The 22,604-nt window shown below is 40.9% G+C and overlaps 1 protein-coding gene across 4 annotated transcripts; it reads left to right on the top strand.

Moving 5' to 3' along the window:
- The first annotated feature begins 401 nt into the window (after positions 1–401).
- Positions 402–20,101, top strand: LOC147217651 (uncharacterized). 4 transcript variants are annotated; one of them, XM_086175794.1, is made up of 5 exons: positions 402–2,107; positions 3,048–3,684; positions 15,588–19,201; positions 19,490–19,662; positions 19,890–20,101. In XM_086175794.1, exons 1-2 carry the CDS (start codon positions 1,109–1,111, stop codon positions 3,582–3,584), a joined length of 1,536 nt encoding a protein of 511 aa, XP_086031920.1. In that variant the 5' UTR covers positions 402–1,108; the 3' UTR covers positions 3,585–3,684; positions 15,588–19,201; positions 19,490–19,662; positions 19,890–20,101. The 4 variants fall into 4 exon arrangements, with proteins under 4 accessions (XP_086031920.1, XP_086031919.1, XP_086031921.1 ...); XM_086175793.1 differs by having other exon boundaries at positions 15,588–19,662; XM_086175795.1 differs by lacking the exon at positions 19,490–19,662 and having other exon boundaries at positions 15,588–17,020.
- The last annotated feature ends 2,503 nt before the right edge of the window (positions 20,102–22,604 follow it).

Below are 22,604 nucleotides of genomic sequence, written 5' to 3' on the forward strand. Positions count from 1 at the left end.
AACTGTTTACCAGAAATGGCATATTGACAAGACATTTCTGAAATCATTTAAAGCTATTATATTACACGCTATTTTACTTTTAGTTCCCATACTTTCTGTGTTTGCCAGGCTCAGATGTATTCAGATAAAATCACCTAAACTGGTATAATGGCTTATGGGGACTAAAAGAGATGGTAAAGGTCAAATATCAAAATAAATGTTTCTATTGAGAATTGAAAAGGCAATACAGAGATGGTGTCTGCCATAAAATGTTTCCCTTGTGGACAGCGGCTGCGTCTATTTTTTACATATTCCTCCCTCGACAGAGCATGTTTGAAACCCCACCTCCCAAGAGTTTCTCTCCTCCCCTCTTCTCCCTTTCCCTCCCCGCCCCTTCTTCTCTAAATCTCTGGCCAAAGAATACCAGGCAGCATTTAATTGCACAGTGCAAAAGCTCTTGCTTGGCTAATGAGTTCAACGCTGGACCTGTGACTTTCACTATTTCATACGGCCAGATGGATTTTTTTGCCCGAGGAGCCTCACAGGGCATCTGGATTTCACGTGGAATGGAATGAAGGCTTTCTCAAATTCAGGTACAGCCATTTATATTGGAGAATGTACCAGAGGCAAAGGACGGAGTGATTAGTGGAGTAGAGTGGGAGACAGGAGGGAGGGAACCGGGAAATGCACTTCCAGAGAGAGAGAGAGAGAGAGCGAAAGCCTACAGCAGCAAATGACAGAGAAAAGGGAGGCGGGAGAGGTAGAAAGAGAGACTAAGAGGGAGGGTAGGAGGAGAGAGGCCCCTTTCAAGAGAGAGGGCTACAGTGTGAGGGAGAAGAAGGAGTAGAAAAAAGTTAGTGTTCGAAAGTGGTTTTGGGAAAGAAAAGAACAGGCACAGAGTGAGGACTTCAGGAGAGAAAAAGAAGGGCTACAACAGACAGGAAGGAAGGGGTGGGAGTCGTCGTGGGTAGAAGGAAAAAAAAAAAGAGCTGAAGAAAAGTTTTCTTGTGGGAGGACGCAGATGAGGAAAACAGAATGAGTGAATGACTGGGCTGGAAAGACCAAAGAAAGGAGGAAACCAGTTGTTATTGAAAGCGCTTTCCACGCAAGCTTCTGGAATACTTTGGACATGTACACAGAAGGCGCTCAAACAACGAGACACTACCGATTTCTTCAGCACACCAACACCCCCAACCCATGTTCCTGCCAGCATTGCGTCTACCATGAGCAGTTCTACCACAGTGGACCGGGATTCCAACAAACATCAGCCAGACAGACAGCTCACTCATTCCATGACCACCGAGGAGACATCCAGACTTCTGGGACTAAAGATGTAGGAGGGAGAACGTTCATAGTGGACAGATTTGAAAGAAGCGGCTATCACAGCCCACAGAGGAGGCCTGTGTTCACAGGGCCTGGACATTACACTCAGTTAGATAACTTCAGCCAAGTTTGCACCAGTGAGCTGAACCCTGGCTTTTGGGGTTGTCCACCGGAGCATGGGGTCAGTCACTATCTGTCCGTCAGAGAACAGTGTGGTTGTGTGATGCGCGGTGACACCAGGGAACACCCCTTTAATACTGGAAACCCCCATCCACTCCCTCATCTTCAGGTCAAAGGTCAAGGGTATAGGAGAACTGTGAGGTATGTATCCATAGACAAAGAAGAAGAGGATGGTTGCAAATGGACCTTTGAGAACTGCAGTTTGGAGTCGCACACTCCCATACCTGATGGTCTGATGTCCAACGGCCACGGTGGACTAAGGGCTGCTGACTTTGAAGGAGGGGAGGAAAGAGATATCCATCAGTGCCGGGGGAAACTTATGGGTGGATCACAGGAGGTTTGTAATGGAAGGAGTAGCACACACAAAGGAATCTTCCCCACTGAAGTCCCACAAAAGCACTTCAACCAAAGCAGAAAAAAAGGGCCTTTCGTCCCACGCTCTGGTAGCTTTGGTCCAGAACCCTCAAAAACAAACTGCTCCATCATGAATGACTACAAGCACCAGCATTCAGATACACAACAGAAAACAACACAGGATTCAGTGAGAGACCAAATTCGACAAGTAGTGACAGATCTGGAAGACGTCTTAGGGGGCTTGAAGCAAGTTCACATGGAGATGAAAGAGGTAGGAGGGTTTGTTGATTAAGTGGTTGATCTTTGTATAAATGTATTGTCAGTATATAGAATCTGCTGCTGGTTATGACTGCACTTAAACAAATAACATGTAGCTTCAGCTTCAGTACAATTCAATATGACACAGATGGCAATATGTGTGCGCGCTTGCATTTGTATCTGCTGGAGTATTTCAGTGTGTGTCTTGTGACTACATTGTTTATGAGTCACTCATCATCTCTTGGAGAGGGGAGACTGAAAATGATTTGGTCTGACCTTTTGTAGAGGACTGCCAAAAGTGTCGGTGTTTCAGCCAGCACAGTAAAAACTATGAATGTACCAGAACTATGTGCCCCACACAATTCATTTTGCTTACAGTCCAAAAAAGCACATTTTCATTGCTAAAGGCATCCTTGGATGACGTATTGAAATTATTGCTCTACCTCTGCTTCAACATCAGCTTTGAAACTTGGCTGATAAGTTTAGATTCATCTAGAAAGATCAAGATGTTAACAAAATGTTTTGTCAGAAAATGCTGGTAAGGATGAACTATAAAGTAAAAATGTTTCAAGCATAGAGGTAGTTACGGTCTTAAGGTTTTAGTTCAAGATTTTTATCAGCCTGAAATGGTTTGTGGCTATGTTGTCGACATCACCAGATGAATAGATATAGAAATCATTATACTGATCTGTATGCTGACTGTCTTTGAGGCAAATCTTATAGTTAAGTTCTAGTTTTATTATCATTTTAAATCTCTAAAATTCTCCCCATTATCTCTGGAAAAAAAACGTGCTATTTTAGTGCTAAGTGAATTACTGCTTACCTGTAAGAGTGCTATTTGGCAATGTAGCTTTAATGAATGTAAAAGAAAAAAGTACACAGCACGTAAACATTTGATATGCTCTCTTTTTTTTTAATCTGGTCAACTGTCAACTTTCTTTGGTGTCAATCAGGTTGTTAAGCAGATTGACCGGCTGACAGCCAGCATCGACTTCAGCGGGGACTCACTCAGCATCAATCAGGGGCCCACCAGTTTTCAAGGCTTATCTCCTCCAGGTGACTTGAAAGCTGCGCAACTGCCCAATCACAAGTCTGCTCTCATCTCTGAGTCACAACAGTATGACCAAGACCGTATCATCTTGAGAACGAACTCCCCGTCCCCCGTCCACATGGCATCAGTTGTCAAAACCAGTTGCTTCATTCCGCCAAGCCTCAATAAAGACATCAACCATAGCAGGCCAGATGTAAACGGCCACCCTCCTCACTTGCATCCGCACAGACACCATAACCATACTGGCAATCACCAAACTCAACCGCAGAGCCTAGATCCAAAAGTTATCACCTGGAACAGCACTTGCAGTTCAAGAACTCAAAAGCCTCCACTTTACCCTCAAAATGGAAGGTGTGGGAAGGGCTCGTATCCACCTTCTAAGCCTTCGAAGACCCCTGCATATACTGTGAAAGACCGCCAAAGCACCAGCATGGTGTGAAGGAGGGGGTGGTCTCCCCAGTGCAATGGGGGCCTGAAATATGAGACCCTGCAACAGCGAGTGAAGGTCAGAGTGGGACCAGGCAGGGGAACAACTCATGGTAAGTTTAGATAAAAAAAGGACGTTTTGATCTCTTTTTACAGATGTTTCCATCAGCTCTTACAGTAAATGACGTTTTCTGTTTTTACTGGCGACTTAGCTTTCAAAGTCAATAAATGATTTCCAGCATTCCTTCCTCTTAAAAAAGTTTTTTGTGTGTTTGATGTATGTGTAGTGTCTGTGTGTGGGCAGCAGGGAGGGTAATGTGTCTGCTTTTGTTGATGTCAGATGACTTCCTGGTCTTAACTAGAATGTGCCTGTCTTGAATAAATTACAAGAGTTTTGTTAGATTTCTGAAATCTTCCATAAACGTATGTCTGCAGAATACACATAGAGAGAAAAATGAAATTGCAGGATGAGCTCTTGCTGGAAAAATGAATCTTTCAAACTAAAAGTTACTATGAAGAGCTGCTTTACATTTTCTCAAGTGTGGTTCTTTTGTGAGTCAATGTGTGTTTGTGTCTTTGTGTGTATCAACCATGAGAGATGGACCTAAAAAAAACCTTCATATTCACTCTTCTCACAACAAAGTCTGTTGGCTGAAAGAGAGTAAAATCTTGCCCATAATTTTGCGGTGTGATGCAGTCACAACGTTGAGGGAACTGCGAACTGCCAGTGTTGTTTAGGAACATTACACCCCACAGGCCCTTGACGTGAATCATGGAACAAGAGTAATCATTACATTTACAGGATGATCATGGCTCTTATTGAGGATTGGCTTCATTTACTATCGGGTTGGGTGAATGCAGAACCAGCCCTTTCTTTCCATCATACAGTCGGTTGTATCATCACCTATTTGGTTAGCTCACTGAACTAAGTAAGCGTTCAATCTATTTGATGAGTAAATAAGTCTCCTCAGCAGATGGAATGTAAAAGGCAGATAGAGGGAGATAAATATTCCCATCTAAAGTCTACCTTGTTGAATCAAAGGTGCGTGTTTGTGTACCTCCCTCTTGTGCAGAGTATGTGCAACTGCAGTCTATTTTTCTGGGCTCTCTGAGCTGGGCAAGCACAATCTGGTTTTAATCATAAAACCCCCTGGCCATATGCCATATGGAAGGAGCCAAACTCTTGGTATATTTGTAACGTCCATACAAACACATCTGCATTCAAAGCAGCTCCCCATTTTTTTGCTGCAGGGAATAACGTTTGTAGATGGCTGCAGGTTCAGGTTAAGGGTAAAGAAATTTGAATGTAAATCTCCATTTATTTAGAGACAGAATTGAATCAGCTGAGTGTAATGCAACATCTCTGTTCTGAGTGTTAATGGAAAGTCTTTGAAACCACTGATGCATTTGACATTTTAAAGGTCTGAATCATCTGAATTAGTCACTTGTAGCAAGCCCAGCATTCAAACGGCTATCAGCACAGACTGCGTGTTGTGCCACACATACATGCTTGCACAGTGACCTAAATGCTTCACTCTAATGCTCCCGAAACACCTGGCTGACAGGCAGCCAAAAATTGCACAGTATTTTGGCCTGAGCTAGACCTGAGCAACGTTTTCTTCCCTGCCTAATTGAATGAGCTGAATCAGCAAAAGATGCTTTCATCATCTAATCATCTTTAGAGATCGAGAACATAGCGAGCAAAAAATTTTAAATCACATTTTCAAAATTTTATCTACAATATTCTGGATTCAGTATTTTCCAATCTTACAAGAAATGCTTAGTGTCTAATGAAAACAATTTGTAACTCTGCTTAGTTCATATCTGAGGCGGTCCTGTCACCTCTTAGAATTATGACTGACATACTGCCACCTACTGGGAAAAAGGTAGTTTAACTTTCAAATTTTACCTGAATATAGGGTGGATGTATAAACACAACTTTATTTACTTTCAGGAGACACAAGAAGCAAGACAGCAACTGGTTATGTGCTTGTCCTATGACATCTAATGGTTATTTTCAGTTCCCTGGACTCTGAATTCCCTCTAACTCTAAAACCACAGTCTAGACTTGTGAGGTCAACGTTCAGATCCATAGAAAGAATTGTGACCCAACAGAGTACACTTGGATAACAGAGCTAAGTAAAATTGATTAGTTGATTGTAATATCAACATATTTTGAAAGCTCTTGTATTCTTTCAAACTAAAATCTATTCAGTTTTGAACATAAACAGAAAACAGCCAAGCATATTTAGTGAAAAAAATCTATTCATCAACACAAAACACAATCTTCTTATAATTCAAAGTAGAATATTGGTTAATGTGTCCCCCATATTTCTTTCTTTTTTTTTCTTTTTTTCGGATTTGCGCCCAGCCTGAATTCAAGCCTGGTTTTGCGACAAGCCTGACCTATTGATCAGCCAAAACTCGGGGACTTAGTTGAGGTACAATACCCCTTTAAAGGTGGTATGCTAATAGAGAGGTTAGTACTTCCCCTCACTATAAATGGGTTCCCTGGTTTAGTTCCAATGGCAGACTGGGGCTATTATGTTTGGAGTTTGCATGTTCCCCCTTTTTTGAGTCCAAACAGTAGGCTAATTGAAGACTATAAATTGTCTGGAGGTGTGAAAGAAGGCGTGGAGGGTGGCTGTATATCTCTTTATCTAGCCAAGTGATTGTCAGTCAACCAGTCGAGGATATTATCTGAAAAGTTGTCCAGTTACAGCTGGGTGTTATGCCACCACCCTTATGACCCTCTAGAGAAAGAAAGAAAGAAAGAAAGAAAGAAAGAAAGAAAGAAAGAAAGAAAGAAAGAAAGGAAGAAAGAAAGAAAGAAAGAAAGAAAGAAAGGAAGAAAGAAAGAAAGAAAGAAAGAAAGAAAGAAAGAAAGAAAGAAAGAAAGAAAGAAAGAAAGAAAGAACGATTTGCAATCAGTCTTGAATACTAAGTGGTTTATTTTCATATTGTGCTTATATATATAAAAATACATCTGAATTCATTCAAAACACCACAAGCACTGTGCCCTTTCAATGACATTTAATAATGCAGGTTAATTTGCTCCAACTAGCAGAGAAGCCAAACTGAGCTGGTTCGCTCATGTACAGAGAAGGGATCGTGAATATATTGGTAGACGGATGCTGGACTTGGTGATGAGAGAGGAAGGAGAAAATACAGAGAATAAGGTTAGATGGAGAAGGTTGATTCTCTGTGGTCGAAAGGAGAAACAGAAGAATTTGCTCCAACTGGAATGGGATATAATGCTAACATTTGTTCATTCAATCAGAGTAGAAGAATTTATCTTTGTAATATATCTTTGTAACAATAATTATTGAAAAATAGGCCAAATCATACAACGTTCAGATTTCTTACATACAAAATGGTAACATTTTCCTGAAGATTAAATTTGTCATGTGGTGATGTTTTGATGAACACACAGAATGATCTGAAGAACAGATGAATCAGTTAGGTTCTTGCTAGTTTTAAATATGTTTCCTTTCATTTACTGGAAAATGATTTACTTATTAATTTACTGGAAAATTTATAACCATGTCTTTTTCTGCATAAATCAGCCTTCAATCAACTTCTTTCATTGTGCCAGGACAAGAAAACTAATAAATAATGTGAAAACATGATTCCCCCCCCCATCACTCTTAATTGCTCCATAGCATTATTCATAATGTTTTCAGATGAAAGTAACATTTTTTTCAAATGTTTATGTTACATAAAGGCTGCTTTTGAGAAGTTGATAAACATTGTTAAAGGTCCTTGGTACAAACAAAATACAGGTGAGGATGGATAAAACGAATTATTTGAATCAAATTCATTGTAAGTGAGCAGATATGTCATTCCCAATGTATTATTTGGGTGATACAATTGCTCAATGTGTCAAACTTTTTCCAAATAGATCAATGTAACTATACATACACACTGTACCTGAAAAAGAAACCCAGATATATTGTTTCTCTGATGCAGACTTGATTCTAAGCTCAAAGGTAAAATGTTTTTCCTGTTTTTTATGATGTTTCAAACAGGAGGAGATGCTGCTGAGACAAGCTGTCAATTAATAGAAAGAGAGCATTGCCTGTGGGTGGGGATATATCTCAGAGAAAAGCTCCCTGCAGAGTCAACTGGTGACTGAATGTCTCACGAGCACAGAGACATGGGATCGAAAAATCAGTCATACATTTGAGGATTTATCATTTTGCTCTTTCTGGAAAGTAGTGAAAAGTGTAAAGCCTTGGTTAAAGACTGCCTTTACAGAGCATACGATGTTATCCTTTTCCCTCTGTCATGCAAATCCTTCATTGGAATGAGACTCAAAACTTTATACAAAATGGACTCCTGCGACTATCAAGGAAAATTTGAAACTAAGAAGATATTACATTACAATACATTACATTACATTGCATTTGGCAGATGCTTTTATCCAAAGCGACTTACAATAGAGGACATAGGGACTGCAAATACACTTGCAAATACACGATGCACAGGAGGAGAGATATGAGGAGAGATATGAGCTAAAATGATTGACTTCTCGTGATGTGCCCAGGAGTCAGGTGACCTTACCCCAAATCTTGAGGAGAGTTTGAGAGTTTTACCTGGAATTAAGAGAGGACTCTAAAGACTTGATTCTATGATCTAATACAAGCATCCGAGCTGAAACTGAGAAAATATATATTTATATTTTTTAACATCACAGTTTTCTTCTCGTGTAATTATATGCAAACCTGGCAACTTACAGGTTTGAGGTATTTCATTGGAATTTCCGAGGTAAATCACTGGAATTTCTCACAGTTGTCTGCTGGAAAAAGAGGCAGCTATTATCGCTGGGTAGCTATCATCAACAGATAATTACAAAATAATGAAAATGTAAAAAGCTTGATAATGATTGTTGTGCAAAAAAGAGCAGCTCTGTTATTTGCTAAAATTAATGACATGGGCCATGCAATGTCCTACATCATCAGTATTAAACCCACAGAAAACCTTGTAAATGTGTCTTTTAAGCTAATTTATTGTCTGGTAGAATACTGAAAAAGTTATTCCTATTTAATTAATGTTTCTAGCTTTAATTATTGTTGAAGGTCAGATAAGCCAGACAGAGATGGTTTAGTCATGTACAAAGGAGGGAAAGTGAATATATTGGTAGACGGATGCTGGAATTGGAACTGCCAAGCAAGAGGTCTCGAGGAAGACCAAAGAGAGGATTTATGGACGTAGTGAGAGAGGATATGAAGGTAGTTGGTGTGAGAGAGGAGGATACAGATAAGAGACGAAGAAAGTTGATTTGCTGTGGCGACCCCTAAAGGGAAAAGCCGAAAGGAGAAGAAGAACAACAACAACAAGCTTTAATTATTGTTGAACTCAAAACTCCACTTTTTAGATAATTGCCTCTATCAAAAAATTGAAGTAAATCATTGCAATTCCATCTAACATGTTATGTGACTTGTTTGGCTTCCGCAACAACTTGACCCGATTTCCAGATTGATTTCAATCTGGCCACCGTGACTTAGGATTTGGTTGAAAGATAAAGTTCAAGACTTAAGACCTCTTTGTGAGTTGCACATGCTGTATTAATACTGATGCTTACCTAATGTTTAATAGGCTTGGCCTCTCTGAGGTCTCAAGTTTAAAGAAAACCAATTGTGATTTCAGTTCATTAATAATTATAGGACAGTAGATTAACATCCTCAAAGTCATTATATCAGCATCCAAAGCTAAACAGATGTTTAATGCACACCCTGTATAAAACCATAAAATTATGTTTTCGTAAAAGAATACGTTTATTGCTATTATTTTTCATTATTCAGTATTTTAAATGTTTTTCTTTTTCAAGCAGCTTACACCAGTCTGGAGACTACTTAGCAAAATGTATGCTATATTACATATATATATATATATATATATATATATGTATGTATGTGTACAGATTGATTGAGGTTTTCTGAGCCTTATAGTGTTTTAACTGACTGTGGATGTTCTAAAACTGTGCTGGAGATGGCAGTGTCTGATCTCTCATGGCCTGCTGCATCCTTGGCCAGTCCTACCAGCTTCTATTTGTTTAAATCTTGTCTGAGAATTTCAACACACTGCTCTCACAAGTTCCTGTTACTATCAGAGGGCTAACCGCTTCTGCCTGACCACAAATATCGTACCACAAAACACCTCTCACTCTTTCACTTATGGTAACACAGCGGAAGGACGATGACATGAAAACTTTAAAAAAAAAAAAAAAACGTTCTGACGCTCTTATAGTAACTCATCTCACTATTTCAAATGGAAGGGTAAGACTGTGAAAATGTAATATGTCTTTTAGTGTTACAGTGGTTGGTGATATCACATGCTACAGGCCATGATAACTCATCAAGACCATTAAAAAAATTCAGAAAGGTTTTTTTTCGCTGATCACTGAGGCACCAATTTGTCTTTTGATTTGCTTAGAATGAAGAGATGCATAAAGGATTATAGTCAATCCAGTCGAGCCATTTTGACATGTTTGTTGCAACATGAACTGAAGCTGAGTTGATGATTATCAGCATAATTTTTCACATGATTTTCCATTTAATGGTAATGTTTAGAAAAAAGAAAACCCCTAACAAAACATTAAAACAATTACACATTATGTACCATTACGTTTTATGTATAGACCAGGTTTACCTGTTCTTATACTGTACATATTTAAAGACCTTGATATTGGGCTATTTAATACAAACAAGGCCTTTTTGTTTTCATTGCATGTTAATCAGCAAGCTGAGATTATTGATTTTATTTTGTGTCATGGCAACAGAGGAGTTCCAACTCCAAGCAAAAGAAACTTGGCACACAAGCGACTGTCTGCACACTTGCACACTTGAACTAGCTCACACAGATGGATGAAGCGGGGAGAGGCATTTGTCATCTGTAACAAACCAAACTCATGCTCTTAATTCCTGTGAGGTTATACATGTTACAAGATTGGTTATGGCTGAACAAAACCAGACAGTTGAAATACCTCATGAATTTGTATATTTTCATGTTTGAAGGTTATGAATATGCAGCAATAATCTCCAAGTTTGTACAGGTATGTGTTGGCCTTCACCTTGTCCTGTATCCCACATAATTTATTCATGAAATCAGCAAAAAAACAATACAAGTCATTGTACCAGCCATTGCAAAATATATTCCCTTTTGATTTTTAAATATGTGTCAACTGCAGGAAAATTAACAGTAGAACATGAGGTGTGGTACTGCAGAAAATTGTCTGAAAAATCCAGAAATCACAGAAAAATATTTGAGACATTTCCAAATGAGCAGCCAGAAATTACCTAGTATTGGCAAAAAATGACCCTGAAAGCTAACAAACATACCATACCACTTAATAAAGTAAAGAGGGGGGCTTTGAGTGATTCTATACGTGGACTGGATTTGGAACCGCTGCCAAGGTAGTTGAGAAAAGGTTAAGTAACCGGAACACTAAAACCACTACATTTAGCAAAACAAAAAGCTCAGCTATATTCTGTGTTTTGATCAATTCCCATCAGTGCACAGCTTTGTAATCTGGCCATATGCAGTATTACCACCTCACTGCTACATGCAGTTGTACTTCTTTACCCTTTAAATCTTGTGCTGTCACTTTTGTGTTCAAAGACCTGGAGCTTCAATAAAATCTGCAGCATGAAGCCTAATGGTGACTTGGAAGACAGCTTTGCTCTTTTCTTCTGAGCTTTCTTTGTCCAAAAATCCTGCAAGTTTTCTTACACAAAAAGATGAAACCACCTGCTGAGGTGCAGCCTTTGAAATTCCTTGTGTTACTCTGGAATTTTACTTAGACATTGAAATCTAGAAAAATCTTTGGTCTTGCTCCGTGCTCCATCCTAAATGCATGGGATGCTGATACTTTGCAAAGAGCACAGTACTTGCCCACATTTGTATTTGTTCCTAGTGATAGTACAAACATAATGCAGACAACAGTTCCACTGGATCAGTTTCCTTAGTTTCCTTTATGAAACAGCCAAAAATTTTGTTTTGCAAAGTCAATCAAACAGGGATTAACTTTCATTTCAGTCTTGTATGTCACATTTTTGATGGGTTTAGCTATTTCCTTTGGATGATTCAAAGTACACAAAAAAGATTGTTTGAAGTAAGATATAAAGCACTTTCAGAAAAAGTACAGTGGCTCAAAAGTCAAAGAGCTGCAAATCCCTTTGGCCACCCCTCCAAATACCACCCAAGTCCCAATACCACCCAGCTTGAATGAAAACATTTCATCATCAGTCCCACTCAAAGATGACTACTTTTTTCAAGGGACAACATTCAAAACTTTACAGTGTGCCTGTTGTGTCTGCTGGTTGTGTAAGTGACCCCAGGTGTGGAGGCTGCCCAGCGTGTTGGTCGATGACTGACCTCGGCTCTGCTCTTAATCTCAACAGGATGACAGAGCTGCTGTGGAATTTCTCTGCTCTATGCCTAAACCAACCTGCCAAGAGGCTCTCTTTAAGCTCAGCGTGTTCCATTGTTGCGTTCCAGCTGACTCTCACGTGGCCCACTTTGTTGAAATATGACCTGTAAATACCAAAACCTGGCCTTCGTAACCCTTCCAAACACTACCCACCTACACTATGATGCATCTAGAAAATGTCTCTCCTTGCCAAACTATTTTCAAAGTCTGCAGCAAACCCATCACTTCCTCACAATGTCTGTCTACATGCTGGGATATGTTTGTTGAGGATGACAGAAAAGTGCCAACCTTTTTCTATTTTGGCCTGCTTTTAGTATTGGTCAGGGGCTAACAAGAGTTTCTTTCCAGATGTTGCTGTGAAACTCTACAGCTGATCAAACAGCCATTGTTTTCTCCACTGCATGACATGTTTAATATGACATAGTGGTCCAGAGAGAAGCAGACCAGCTGAGATGTGAGGACTGTCCGACGTTGTTGTTTCAGGATGAAAGGAAAAATTCCTTGTGTGTGGAGTTCTTATGCACTGTAAAAGATAATGTCAAGAGGTGCCAGATAAATAGAAATCATGATATCAAAGTTAGGCAATGAAAACATCCTCCGTTTTGTTCATTATTTTTGAACACAATGATGTGATTAATTATTTTAGAGGGATCACAATGCAAACTTATGTTGATATTTCCTTGAGGATGGAACTTTGACTCTAACAAGATTTCTCATTTTGCATCTCAAAATTTAATAAATTTAATGTTACGAAATATATTACCAAAATTAATGTTTGTTATGGATTAATTATCCTCTAAAATGTCAACAACCAGCAATTAGCTTCCAGTTTAATATCATACCTTCAATCCAGTGGTAACAGCAATCAAAAGGTTTGATTGGACACAAAATCATTGTATTCACCTTCAAAAATCATCCAATCAGCTTTCATAGCAATACAAGTCTGATAAGACACCCACTCGATTAGGCTAAACTACATTATAGGACCATGTATCTGATATCAGTCAACAGAACTGGCATTTGTCATATCACTAAAGCTTGGCTCTGCAGCTGCTTTGTTGCCATATATCATATATATAACATAACTAAACATATCATATCATATCACATCACTAAACATATATGTTTAGTGGAATTGTCCTGATCCCAGATAGTTAATAATACCATGTTTTCTGGACTTTTGAGAGCATCTGAATATAAGCAAAACAAATAAAGAAACATGCACCGGTGCATATATAAGCCACACTTGTCTATAAGCAGCAGGTGTCGACGTTGTAACATGAGATATTTACACAGAAACCTTTTTTTTAAACTTTTAATTAAACACATACCTGTAACATCCACAAATATGTACTGCAAATGCTTTTTTTTTCCAAATAGTGCCTGTCACACGGCTGTTGTCCTACTCCAGCTGATCACTGTCTTTGTTCTTCCTCCTGCGCACTAAAACCATTAAATAATTTCATGGGGATTTCATTGCTCTGATGTGATGAGGCAAAGTTTTTCAAGCTTGTTAGCCCCCCCCCAAAATCCATAAATTAGCCCTGTCATTGTTTAAGTTGCAGTGCGGCTTATAGTCTGGAAATGACGGTACACTCTGCATAGCGGTCCAACCAAAGTTGCATATCTTAGTAACTTGTCAATATCAATCAGTTTGGTTTTGGTTTTTGAAATCACTAAAGAACTTTTTCGTGACACGTGTCTGGGTTCATCTTCTAATGCATGACAATCATTGACGTAAGACAGGAGTAGTCTAGACTTGTTTTATAGACAATATGTACCTCTTTTTCTTTCTAAAAAAGAAGAGAGCAGTTTTATTTGGTTTCAAATAATACTATTTTTATGGTGTTACTCCCTTAAAACTGAGAATGATTTGAAACACAAGTATAAATGACTCAATCAAATCTTCACCTCATTTGTGTTCTCTTTGGGTTGTTTTTTTTACTTCCTGATTTTAAAATGTGTCCCGATAAGCTGCCTTAGTTTCAGTATTTCATCCAAAAGGCCAAACCAACCGAAAAGTTTTATCCACCCTACAAAATAACCACACTGAGGTTCAGTTTGTTCAAAAGAATTGAGACGAGATGTTTGCCAATTCGTCTGGACTATTCTCTGAAGTACCTTCCACATTATGGTTTGGACCAAACTGGTATGGTAAATTCTTACAAAAATAGGGATGTGTGAAAGCCCCCTTGAAAAAAACAAGGAACTGTGGCTCGTGTTTGTGAATTTGAAATTTACCAAAATGCTAAACTAAAAATGCATCCAATTTTGATTGGATTAGATATTATTCAACACCAGAAGCACACTCGAATTTGTCAAGGGTCTGAATCTTTAGCAAATCAAGTGTCTGTGCAACCAAACAACTCTGATATAGATTTGAGAAAAATCCCAAGAATGACAGGAAATCTTTTTTTTTTTTTTTTTTGTGAGCTGTGATTCATTATTACATCCTTAAAAACCATGCCCCATCTGCTTGAAATAACTTTTAATGCTGTGCCATCTTCGTGAGCATGTTGTAATGTTGATGCCAGCATTTAAATTAAAGTACAACTAAGTACAGCATGGCCAACATCTTAATTTCATTTTAGGTTGGCTTAGGTTTTAACAGTCCATGATGGAGATTTTTGCTGAAATAATCACTGTCTCTGAGTGTTCCAGGCAGACAGGATTGGAGTCTACAAAATAGGTTTGGGGGATTTTCCAGACACTTCAATAACACAGACAATCGTTTCTGGCAGGGAGGTACCTTGGCAAATTCCAACGTAAACCATTTCAATTGGGCTTAATCTGTCTGCTTCACTTCTTTCTTAGGTTGAGAGTGTACTCTGATTTGTTGTTTGAGACACTACATCTGTGCATTTAACAGTACATACATTGTCTACAACTTATTTTTCCAGTGTGTCATCAAGACTGCTTCATACGATGTAATGCTAGTGTAAAACAATGTTTTTGAAACATCTTTGAATCAGGTGACTTTGGAGTACGTCCTCTATATGCAGGGTGTTTCCCAGCCACTCTCTTGCTGTTTGAAACAGTCTAGCGCCTGCTACAAAAATACATTTTCTTGTTAAAAACATTGTTGACTGACTTGCCTGAGTTAGTTTCTGGTCTTCCCAGTCACACATTGTATCAGTGAACTATTAAACACCTATCACTCAAGACAATCCTCTATAGAAATGGAAGTGTCGTACAAAGGGCTGCAAAGCTTTTCTATCTGCTATTCATTGTACTCAGATGATATCATGCATCGTGTATGAGGTTTTGAGTTGATCAAACAACTGCAATTTAGATGCTACATGGCTTTTATCCAATTGCTGTGTAGCAGACAAGGCGGACTGTCACAGGACTGACTGGCGTCATAGGTCAATTGCAGGTTAGCCAGACACGCTGACAATTAATCTTGCAAAAAATTTAATCTTTTTTGTGTACTTCCTACTGTGTGGAGAATTCTAGGGAATTAGTTAGATTTAAGCTGTTTTAAAATAGAGCTAAAAATACTTTTTGAGAGGTACAGGAGTGAGGATGTTGGGATCAAGGGCTATGGGTCTAAGTTCATTTACCTTCACCTCTGTTCTTCACCAGAGGGCCTAATTTGGATGTCAGCCAGGGGCAGTGCACACCTGCGATTCATCAGGCCTTGCCAGGCGGAGGATAAGAGGAACCTGCTGCCAGCCCTTCAGTGCCAGATTGTTAATTGTTCCTCGCCCCTGTCTTCTACATCTCGCCTTTCCTCACCAGTTCCTAGTCCAAGAAGTCAAGCCTCTCCTCGCAAGTTCCTAATTCCTAAGACTCGACGCCTCTCCTCGCAAGCTCCTGACTCCTGGGACTTGATGCTTCTCCTCGCAAGTTCCTAGTTCCTGAGACCCCCGTGATGAGACCCTGGAAACGACACGGACCCAGCACAGCCCTCCATTCATCTTCCTTGTCACGTAAACCCCTTAAGAAGCCATACCTCCTGAGTGTCCTTGCGTTTGGGTCAGGCACACCCTCTGAAATCTTTTGGAATACTCTGGCCATTCTGACCCAGCGGACACTCTCAGGAGAGCCCTGTTTGAGTTCTCTTATCTACTCTCATGTTGCTGTTCTTAGGTCTCTCAGTCAACAACAAGATAGCACGAACCAGCGCTTGGATCATCTCACTCAACTGCTTCTGAGTTGTCGGTCTAATCCATCTCCTCCTCCTAGAGAGGTCCCCACTGCTCCGCCAGGCTCCCAGGCCCTCACCACCTCCTGGGATGTTAGCTCTCCCATTCCAGAGAAATTCTCAGGAGAGGTAGGCCGTTGTGGGGGGTTTCTCTTACAGTGCACTATGGCCTTCAATCCCTCACTCCATTGCTTACCCCGTGATGACGCCAAGATTCCATTCGTCCTTGGACTCCTTTCCTGCAAAGGCCCAAGATGGGCCAGCCCAGATTCCAGGATCTCTCAGGCTTTAGTTGAACCATTAGGGTATTCATTCAAGAATTCAAGCAAACCTTCGGCAAGGATTCCAGCCACACCACCCACTTCAGAAATCTTTGGGATGCTTAAGCACGGTCAGAAGACTGTTTCCGACTTTTCCATTGAATTTAGAACATTTGCTGCTGCTTCTGGGTGGAACTCCCCGGCGCTTAAGAGCACCTTTTTCACGCTCTCAATGACTCCTTGAAGGATGAATTAGCTCCCTTGGAGCCTGAAACCCTAGAGGGACTGATATCTTTGGCAATCTGCCTTGATTATCGCTTGAGGGAGGGAAAAAAGGTGAGAGGCCAACAACAGGTTGTGCATGGGACTAACCATTCTTCTTCTCCCAGCTCTCCCCCTTCGTCCAAGACACAGGTCCACTACTTCGGGTCCAGAACCAATTTAGGTTGGTCGGACCTGCCTGTTTCCGGAGGAACGTCAGCGGCGAATACTATCCAACCAGTGCCTCTACTGCAGATCCTCTGGTCATTTCATAGCCTCCTGTCCCATTCGGCCATGGAGAGAGGGTTTGCTGGAAGATGCAGGCGGGCTGGTGGCCCATCTCAGAACAGGTATCCCTCCTCAACTCATGCTCCCTGATACTCCTGTTTTAAACAGTGACTCTCCCTGCCTCACTGCACTCACTGGTTGCAAGCAGAATTTGATCGACAACTCTCTCGGGTCCTGTACACCAATATAGGGACCATACCTCTGTCCATTCCATTGAATGTCTTTGCCCTGAACAATAGAGCCTTGCCCCGGATCACCCACAAGACCACGGCCTTACAGTTAATAGTTTCCGGAAAAAAACAGCGAAAAATCTTTTGACGTCTTCCCGACACCATATCCATCGTCCTTGGTTTGACTGGCTCCAACACCACAATCCACACTAGCTGGTCAGAACCCAGAATCCAGTCGTGGTCCTCTAATGGCCTTTCTCACTGTCAACAGATTGCCATCCCTCTGAGTCTGTCTCATACTAGCCCAAAGGTGCTGATCCAGTTGATTTGTCCCTCATCCCTGAAGAATTCACTGAATTAGTCAGGTCTTTAGTAAACACAAGGCCTTTTCTCTACCACCCCACCGTCCGTATGATTGCACACTCAATCTCCACTACCACTACCCTCCAGTAGGTTCTATAATAATTCACGTCTGAAAAAGGAGGCCATGTAGAAATACATTCATGAATCACCTCTGCAACGCCTACCATCTTGTCCAGATCCGCTAGGGAGTTGAGTGGAAAACAGCCTTCAAAGCCCCCTTTGGACATTTTGAATACTTAGTCATTCTGATTGGACTTTGCAATGCCCCAGCTGTGTTTTCAAGCCCTGGTAAATTACGTACTCTGCAACTTCCAGAACATCTTTGTATTTGTTTAGCTGGATGACCACCGGGAGGACAGCTTTTTACAGATGCAGAGAAAATGAAAGTAGTCCTGGATTGGCCAGTTTCACAAACACGCAAACAGCTCCAGAGGTTCTTGGGTTTTACTAACTGCCACCTCATACAAAATTAAAATCAGACGACTTCCCCACTGACCGCCCGCACCTCCACCAAGACCACCTTCTCATGGACTCCTGAGGCCAATGAAGCCTTCCTGGACCTGAAGAGGAGGTTCTCCCAAGCACCTGTCCTCATCCAGCCCAACCTCCACAAACATTTTGTTCTTGAGGTTGACACCTCTAAAATGGGGGTTGGTGGGGTCCTATCACAACGCGCAGACACTGATGGGAAAACTTCACCCATGTGCCTTTCTCCTGCAGGTTGTCCCCTGCTGAAAGAAACTGCAATGTGGGGCATCGGGAACTTTTTGCTGTCAAACTTGCTGTGGAGGTGTGGCGACATTGGTTGAAGGGTGGTGAACATCCCATGCTAGTCAGGAGATATCACTAAAACCTCTGTCCTACAGTCAGCCAAACTATTTAAGTCACGCCACTCCTGTTGGTCTCTTTTCCTGATTCAAACACTCCACCTTGTATCGCCCAGGTGCTCAATACTCTAAGCCTGACGCTCTTTCCCGCCAGTTCTCTGCAGACAAAACAGACAAGACAATGGCTCATATTCTACCTCCTAACTGCACCGCTAGGGCTCTTTCCTGGGACATTGGAAACGTCATCAACCAGGCGCTCCAGATAGACCCAGACCATGGCACTGGTCCGCCAGGCAGGAGATACATCCTCAAATAGGTCCACTCTCATCTCATTCACTGGGCCAACTGTTCCAGATTCTCTGCCTATCCTGGTATTAGTGTAACCATTGCCCTAGTAAACTGCCACTTCTGGTGGCCATTCATACATTCTCACTTGTCCTGTTTGTGCACGCAACAAATCCCCCCATCAACCACCCGTGGGACACCTTCAACCCCAAATCATTCTGAAAGAGACCCTGGCCAAATATTGGTATCGATTTTGTCACTGGACTTCCTCCTCTAAAGGTATGACCACCATTTTCACCACCATAGACTGTTTCTCCAGAGCATGTCACCTTGTTCTCCTCAGCTTTTCAAGCAGCTCAACTGACGTTCAAACTATCTTCTGTCTCTATGGAAATCCCCCGGGAAATTCTGTCTGACAGTGGAACTCAATTCACCTCCCAGGTGTGGAAACAGTTCTGCCTCGCACTCAATGCCAAAGTCTCTCTCATCTCAGGTTTCCATCTCCAGTCAGCTGGAGTGGATTAATCAGGAACTTGAGGCCACCCTCAGATGTCTCCCATCCACCTACCCTTCTGAATGGAACCAGTTCCTCCCCTGGGTTGAGTATGCTCACGATTCGCACATCTCCACTGCCACTGGTCTTTCCCTCTTTGAGGTCTCCCTTTGGGTACCACCAATCTTCCTTGTGGGTGAGAGGGAGAGATTGTCACTTCTATCTGTCATCACATCCGTTGCTGCAGGCGCATCTGGTTGCACATTGGAACAGAGCTAACCGTTTTGCTAACTGGAGATGGATTCTTGCTGCCGTCTATTCACCTGTGCAGAAAGTGTAGCTATCATCTCGCGACATCCCCTTGAAGTCCACCTCTTTGAAATTGGCCCCTAGATTCATCGGTCCATTTGGTTCGCCTCCGTGTTCACCCACCTTCCATGTGTCACCGGTCAAACCTGTCCTTGCTAGTACCTTGAGCTCACCTTCCGAGCCCTCTCCGCCCACCCTGGACATTGGTGGCCATCCTGCGTACACCATCCAATGGATTGTTGATTCCAATTACCGGTGTAAGTATCTTGTGGATTGGGAGGGCTATGGCCCTGAGGACCGCTCTTGGGGGCCTCATTCTTTCATCTGGGATCTGTGCCTCTTATCTGAATTCTGCTCTCCTCTTCTGTCTGTCTTGATCCGTCTTGGGGGGCGGGGGCGCTGGGTAGCCCCGGACGTTGGGATCCAGGGCTAGAAGTTTATGTGTATTTCCTTTCACCTCTGTTCTTTTTAATTTTGATGTCAGCTGGGGGCAACACACACCTGCAGCTTGTCAAGTGGAGGATTAGAGGAGCCTGCAGCCAGCTCTTCGGTGCCAGATTGCTTTCCTCACCAGTTCCTGGTCCCAGAATTCAACGCCTCTCCTCGCAAGTTCACAGTTCCTGCGACCCCAGAAACAACCCGGACCCAGCACAGCCCTCAATTCTTGTCCGTTGTCAAATAAACCCCTTAAGACACCTTTGCTTCCTGAGTGTCCTTGCATTTGGTTCAGGCACACTCTCCGAAATCATGACAGTGGAGGTAGGTTTGCTTTCCTTATTTCTGCAATACTTTCCCTCAACGCAATTATTGTTTTTTTTTGCAAGATATGAAAAAGTGATAACATTGGAAAGGCTCACAACAAATAGTTTTGAGAATTTGTATTCAAGAAAACTTCCCTATGCTCATTTTTAATTGTTGAGCCAAGATTCAAATAGTAGGTGCAGAAGCCAAAGTTAAGTTACAGAATTTACCTGCTATTTGCTATAAGATTAGAGAAATACTACTACGAATAATAAATAGAGGATTTATTGTCTATTCAGCCTATCCTGTGGTCTACAATCAACCATCTGCATGTTTTTGGGCTGTGAGAGGAAACCAGAGAATCCAGATGAAACCTATGAAGATACAAGAAGAACATTTGAAGTCCACAGAGAAAGGCTCCCTGTCCGAGTCGAACCAGGAACCTTCTTGCTGTGAGGCGGAAGTGCTAACACTATCATCACTAATTTAAACTATTTCCCTAATGTTTGGTTACTTAAGGAACTGTGAAATTCCCCTTGTGGATGAATAAAGAACCCAACCTAACAAACATGACTATCCACTGGCAGTAATACAAATAAATAAAAATCATCAAATGCACATGGCCCAGAGAAACTGATCATGAAGAAAGACATACTTTTGTAGTTGCTCTAGTCATTTTTGACTTTGGTTCCCATATCAAATGAACCCATATTATCCATATTAAAATGTATCCTTCAATACAATACCCTGGAAAGTGTATACCTCAGACTACTTCCATGCTATTTTTTGTCCATTTTGTTTTTTTTTTCCCAATCCTGACACTTGGAAATCCTGGAGGAAATACTTTACTTAACTTGTATTGAGGAGGACAACTCAAAGAAGGCCCCCATTCATCCTCCCCTGGCTATGTTTTAGAAGACATGGCACAGCGGTATAAGATCCTCCAGGTTGTGTCTTCACAGAGGCCTGTCAGCAAACATGCTGCTGGTGTCGGTCTATCAGGGCATTTGTCTCTGAGGCCACAACATAAACCTATCATTCACAGTAAAGCTCCCTCCTTCAGCTGTACCAGAACGAAATATTGAGTTAGTTCTGCAGACTATTGAAAAATACCGGTATGAAGTGGATCTTTTGTTGAAGATTGGATTGAAATTGGATTGAAAACTGAAGAAAGGTCATTATTTTACTCAATTTTTCTCAAAATTGAGTAAATTTTTTCTCAATTTTTTTCATCATGCAGCTTAAATCCCACCTTTGAAAAAATAAATGAAGTGGATCAATAGTCAGTCAGCAGAAAATGAAGCTTTTCTCAAAAAAAACTCCCGACTCCTAAATCTTTATTGTATTATATCTGACATGAAAGAATCATAGAATATGATAAAACATTTAACAATGTTTAAGCAATATCTACAGTTTTACACATTCAGTTATACAGTACACACGTACACATTCACTTGGAAGAATCCCTTAGGTACAGATCAATACATTATAAAGTTGCTCACAGGACAAAAGGGTGATGTTAACTTTGTTTATTTTAGTCAACAAACAAAATGTTATTATGGAGTGATGGCTTTAGTCTGTGGATCCCATTTTCATCACTTTAGTCCTTTCTGTTGGCATCCAAAATTTATTAACCTCATTTTTGTAATAGGTGAAATGATTTGCATTATTCAGATTACTGCATATATCATCAAACTGATCTTCACCACTGTAGCCTCCTGCCGTAAATGTCACCTTGGCCATCAAATTAGTTTTAAAAAAAATCCCTGGCAACAGGTGTGGCACAAAACAACAATGAGGGATTAGATTTCTGGGAAGAAAAATAATGAGAACTATAAGCTATGACATTGCCCATTTATTACCTGGCTGCGTATTACTTAACATGTCTTAAGATGCCAAATAATCAGTGATGTCCCTTCCATTGTTCATCTACAGAATTTCCAAAATGTAATAATAAATTACATTAACAATTCCAGAATAATTCTGCCGGAAATACGTCTCAACCACAAATTCATTGCATAAGCTCTTCTGATTCTCTCGGGTTTTAAGTAGGTTCATTCTCCACCTCACAGCCACTAATCTTAATGGGGAAGGGCAAAATATGAAAATTTGCCACTTTTGTAAACTCACTGTTTCTTTGAAAGACTGTATGACATTAAATACCAATTTACTTTATTAGAAACAAATAATCAACAAAAATACACTTTTACAAGCTTACTGAATAAAAAAGCAATAACAAATTTGAACTGCATCCGATAACTGTTGCATCTGCGTAATAGCACAATTGCATTCATTTCATTTCTCTACTGGCTGCTCTGTCAAGCATTTCATTTCTAGTCTCTGGTATGACTAGAAAACATCTGTCCATCGTCTGCCACTTATCCTGTTCTCAGGGTCATGGAGGATGCTGGATCCTATCCCAACTGTCATCGGGTGAGAGGGAGGGGCACACCCTGTA

The sequence above is a fragment of the Fistularia commersonii genome, chromosome 28 (genome assembly GCF_037954325.1).
Source record: "Fistularia commersonii isolate RoL2024-O1a breed Wild chromosome 28, RoL_Fcom_v1.0, whole genome shotgun sequence".
NCBI lineage: Eukaryota > Metazoa > Chordata > Actinopteri > Syngnathiformes > Fistulariidae > Fistularia > Fistularia commersonii.

What these genes read in the sequence shown, in the direction of transcription:
- LOC147217651 (XM_086175793.1), top strand. Translation starts at nt 1,109, where the DNA reads ATGTACACAGAAGGCGCTCAAACAACGAGACACTACCGATTTCTTCAG. An exon ending in TTCACATGGAGATGAAAGAG is followed by an intron (nt 2,108 to 3,047) that starts GTAGGAGGGTTT and finishes GGTGTCAATCAG; the next exon opens with GTTGTTAAGCAGATTGACCG.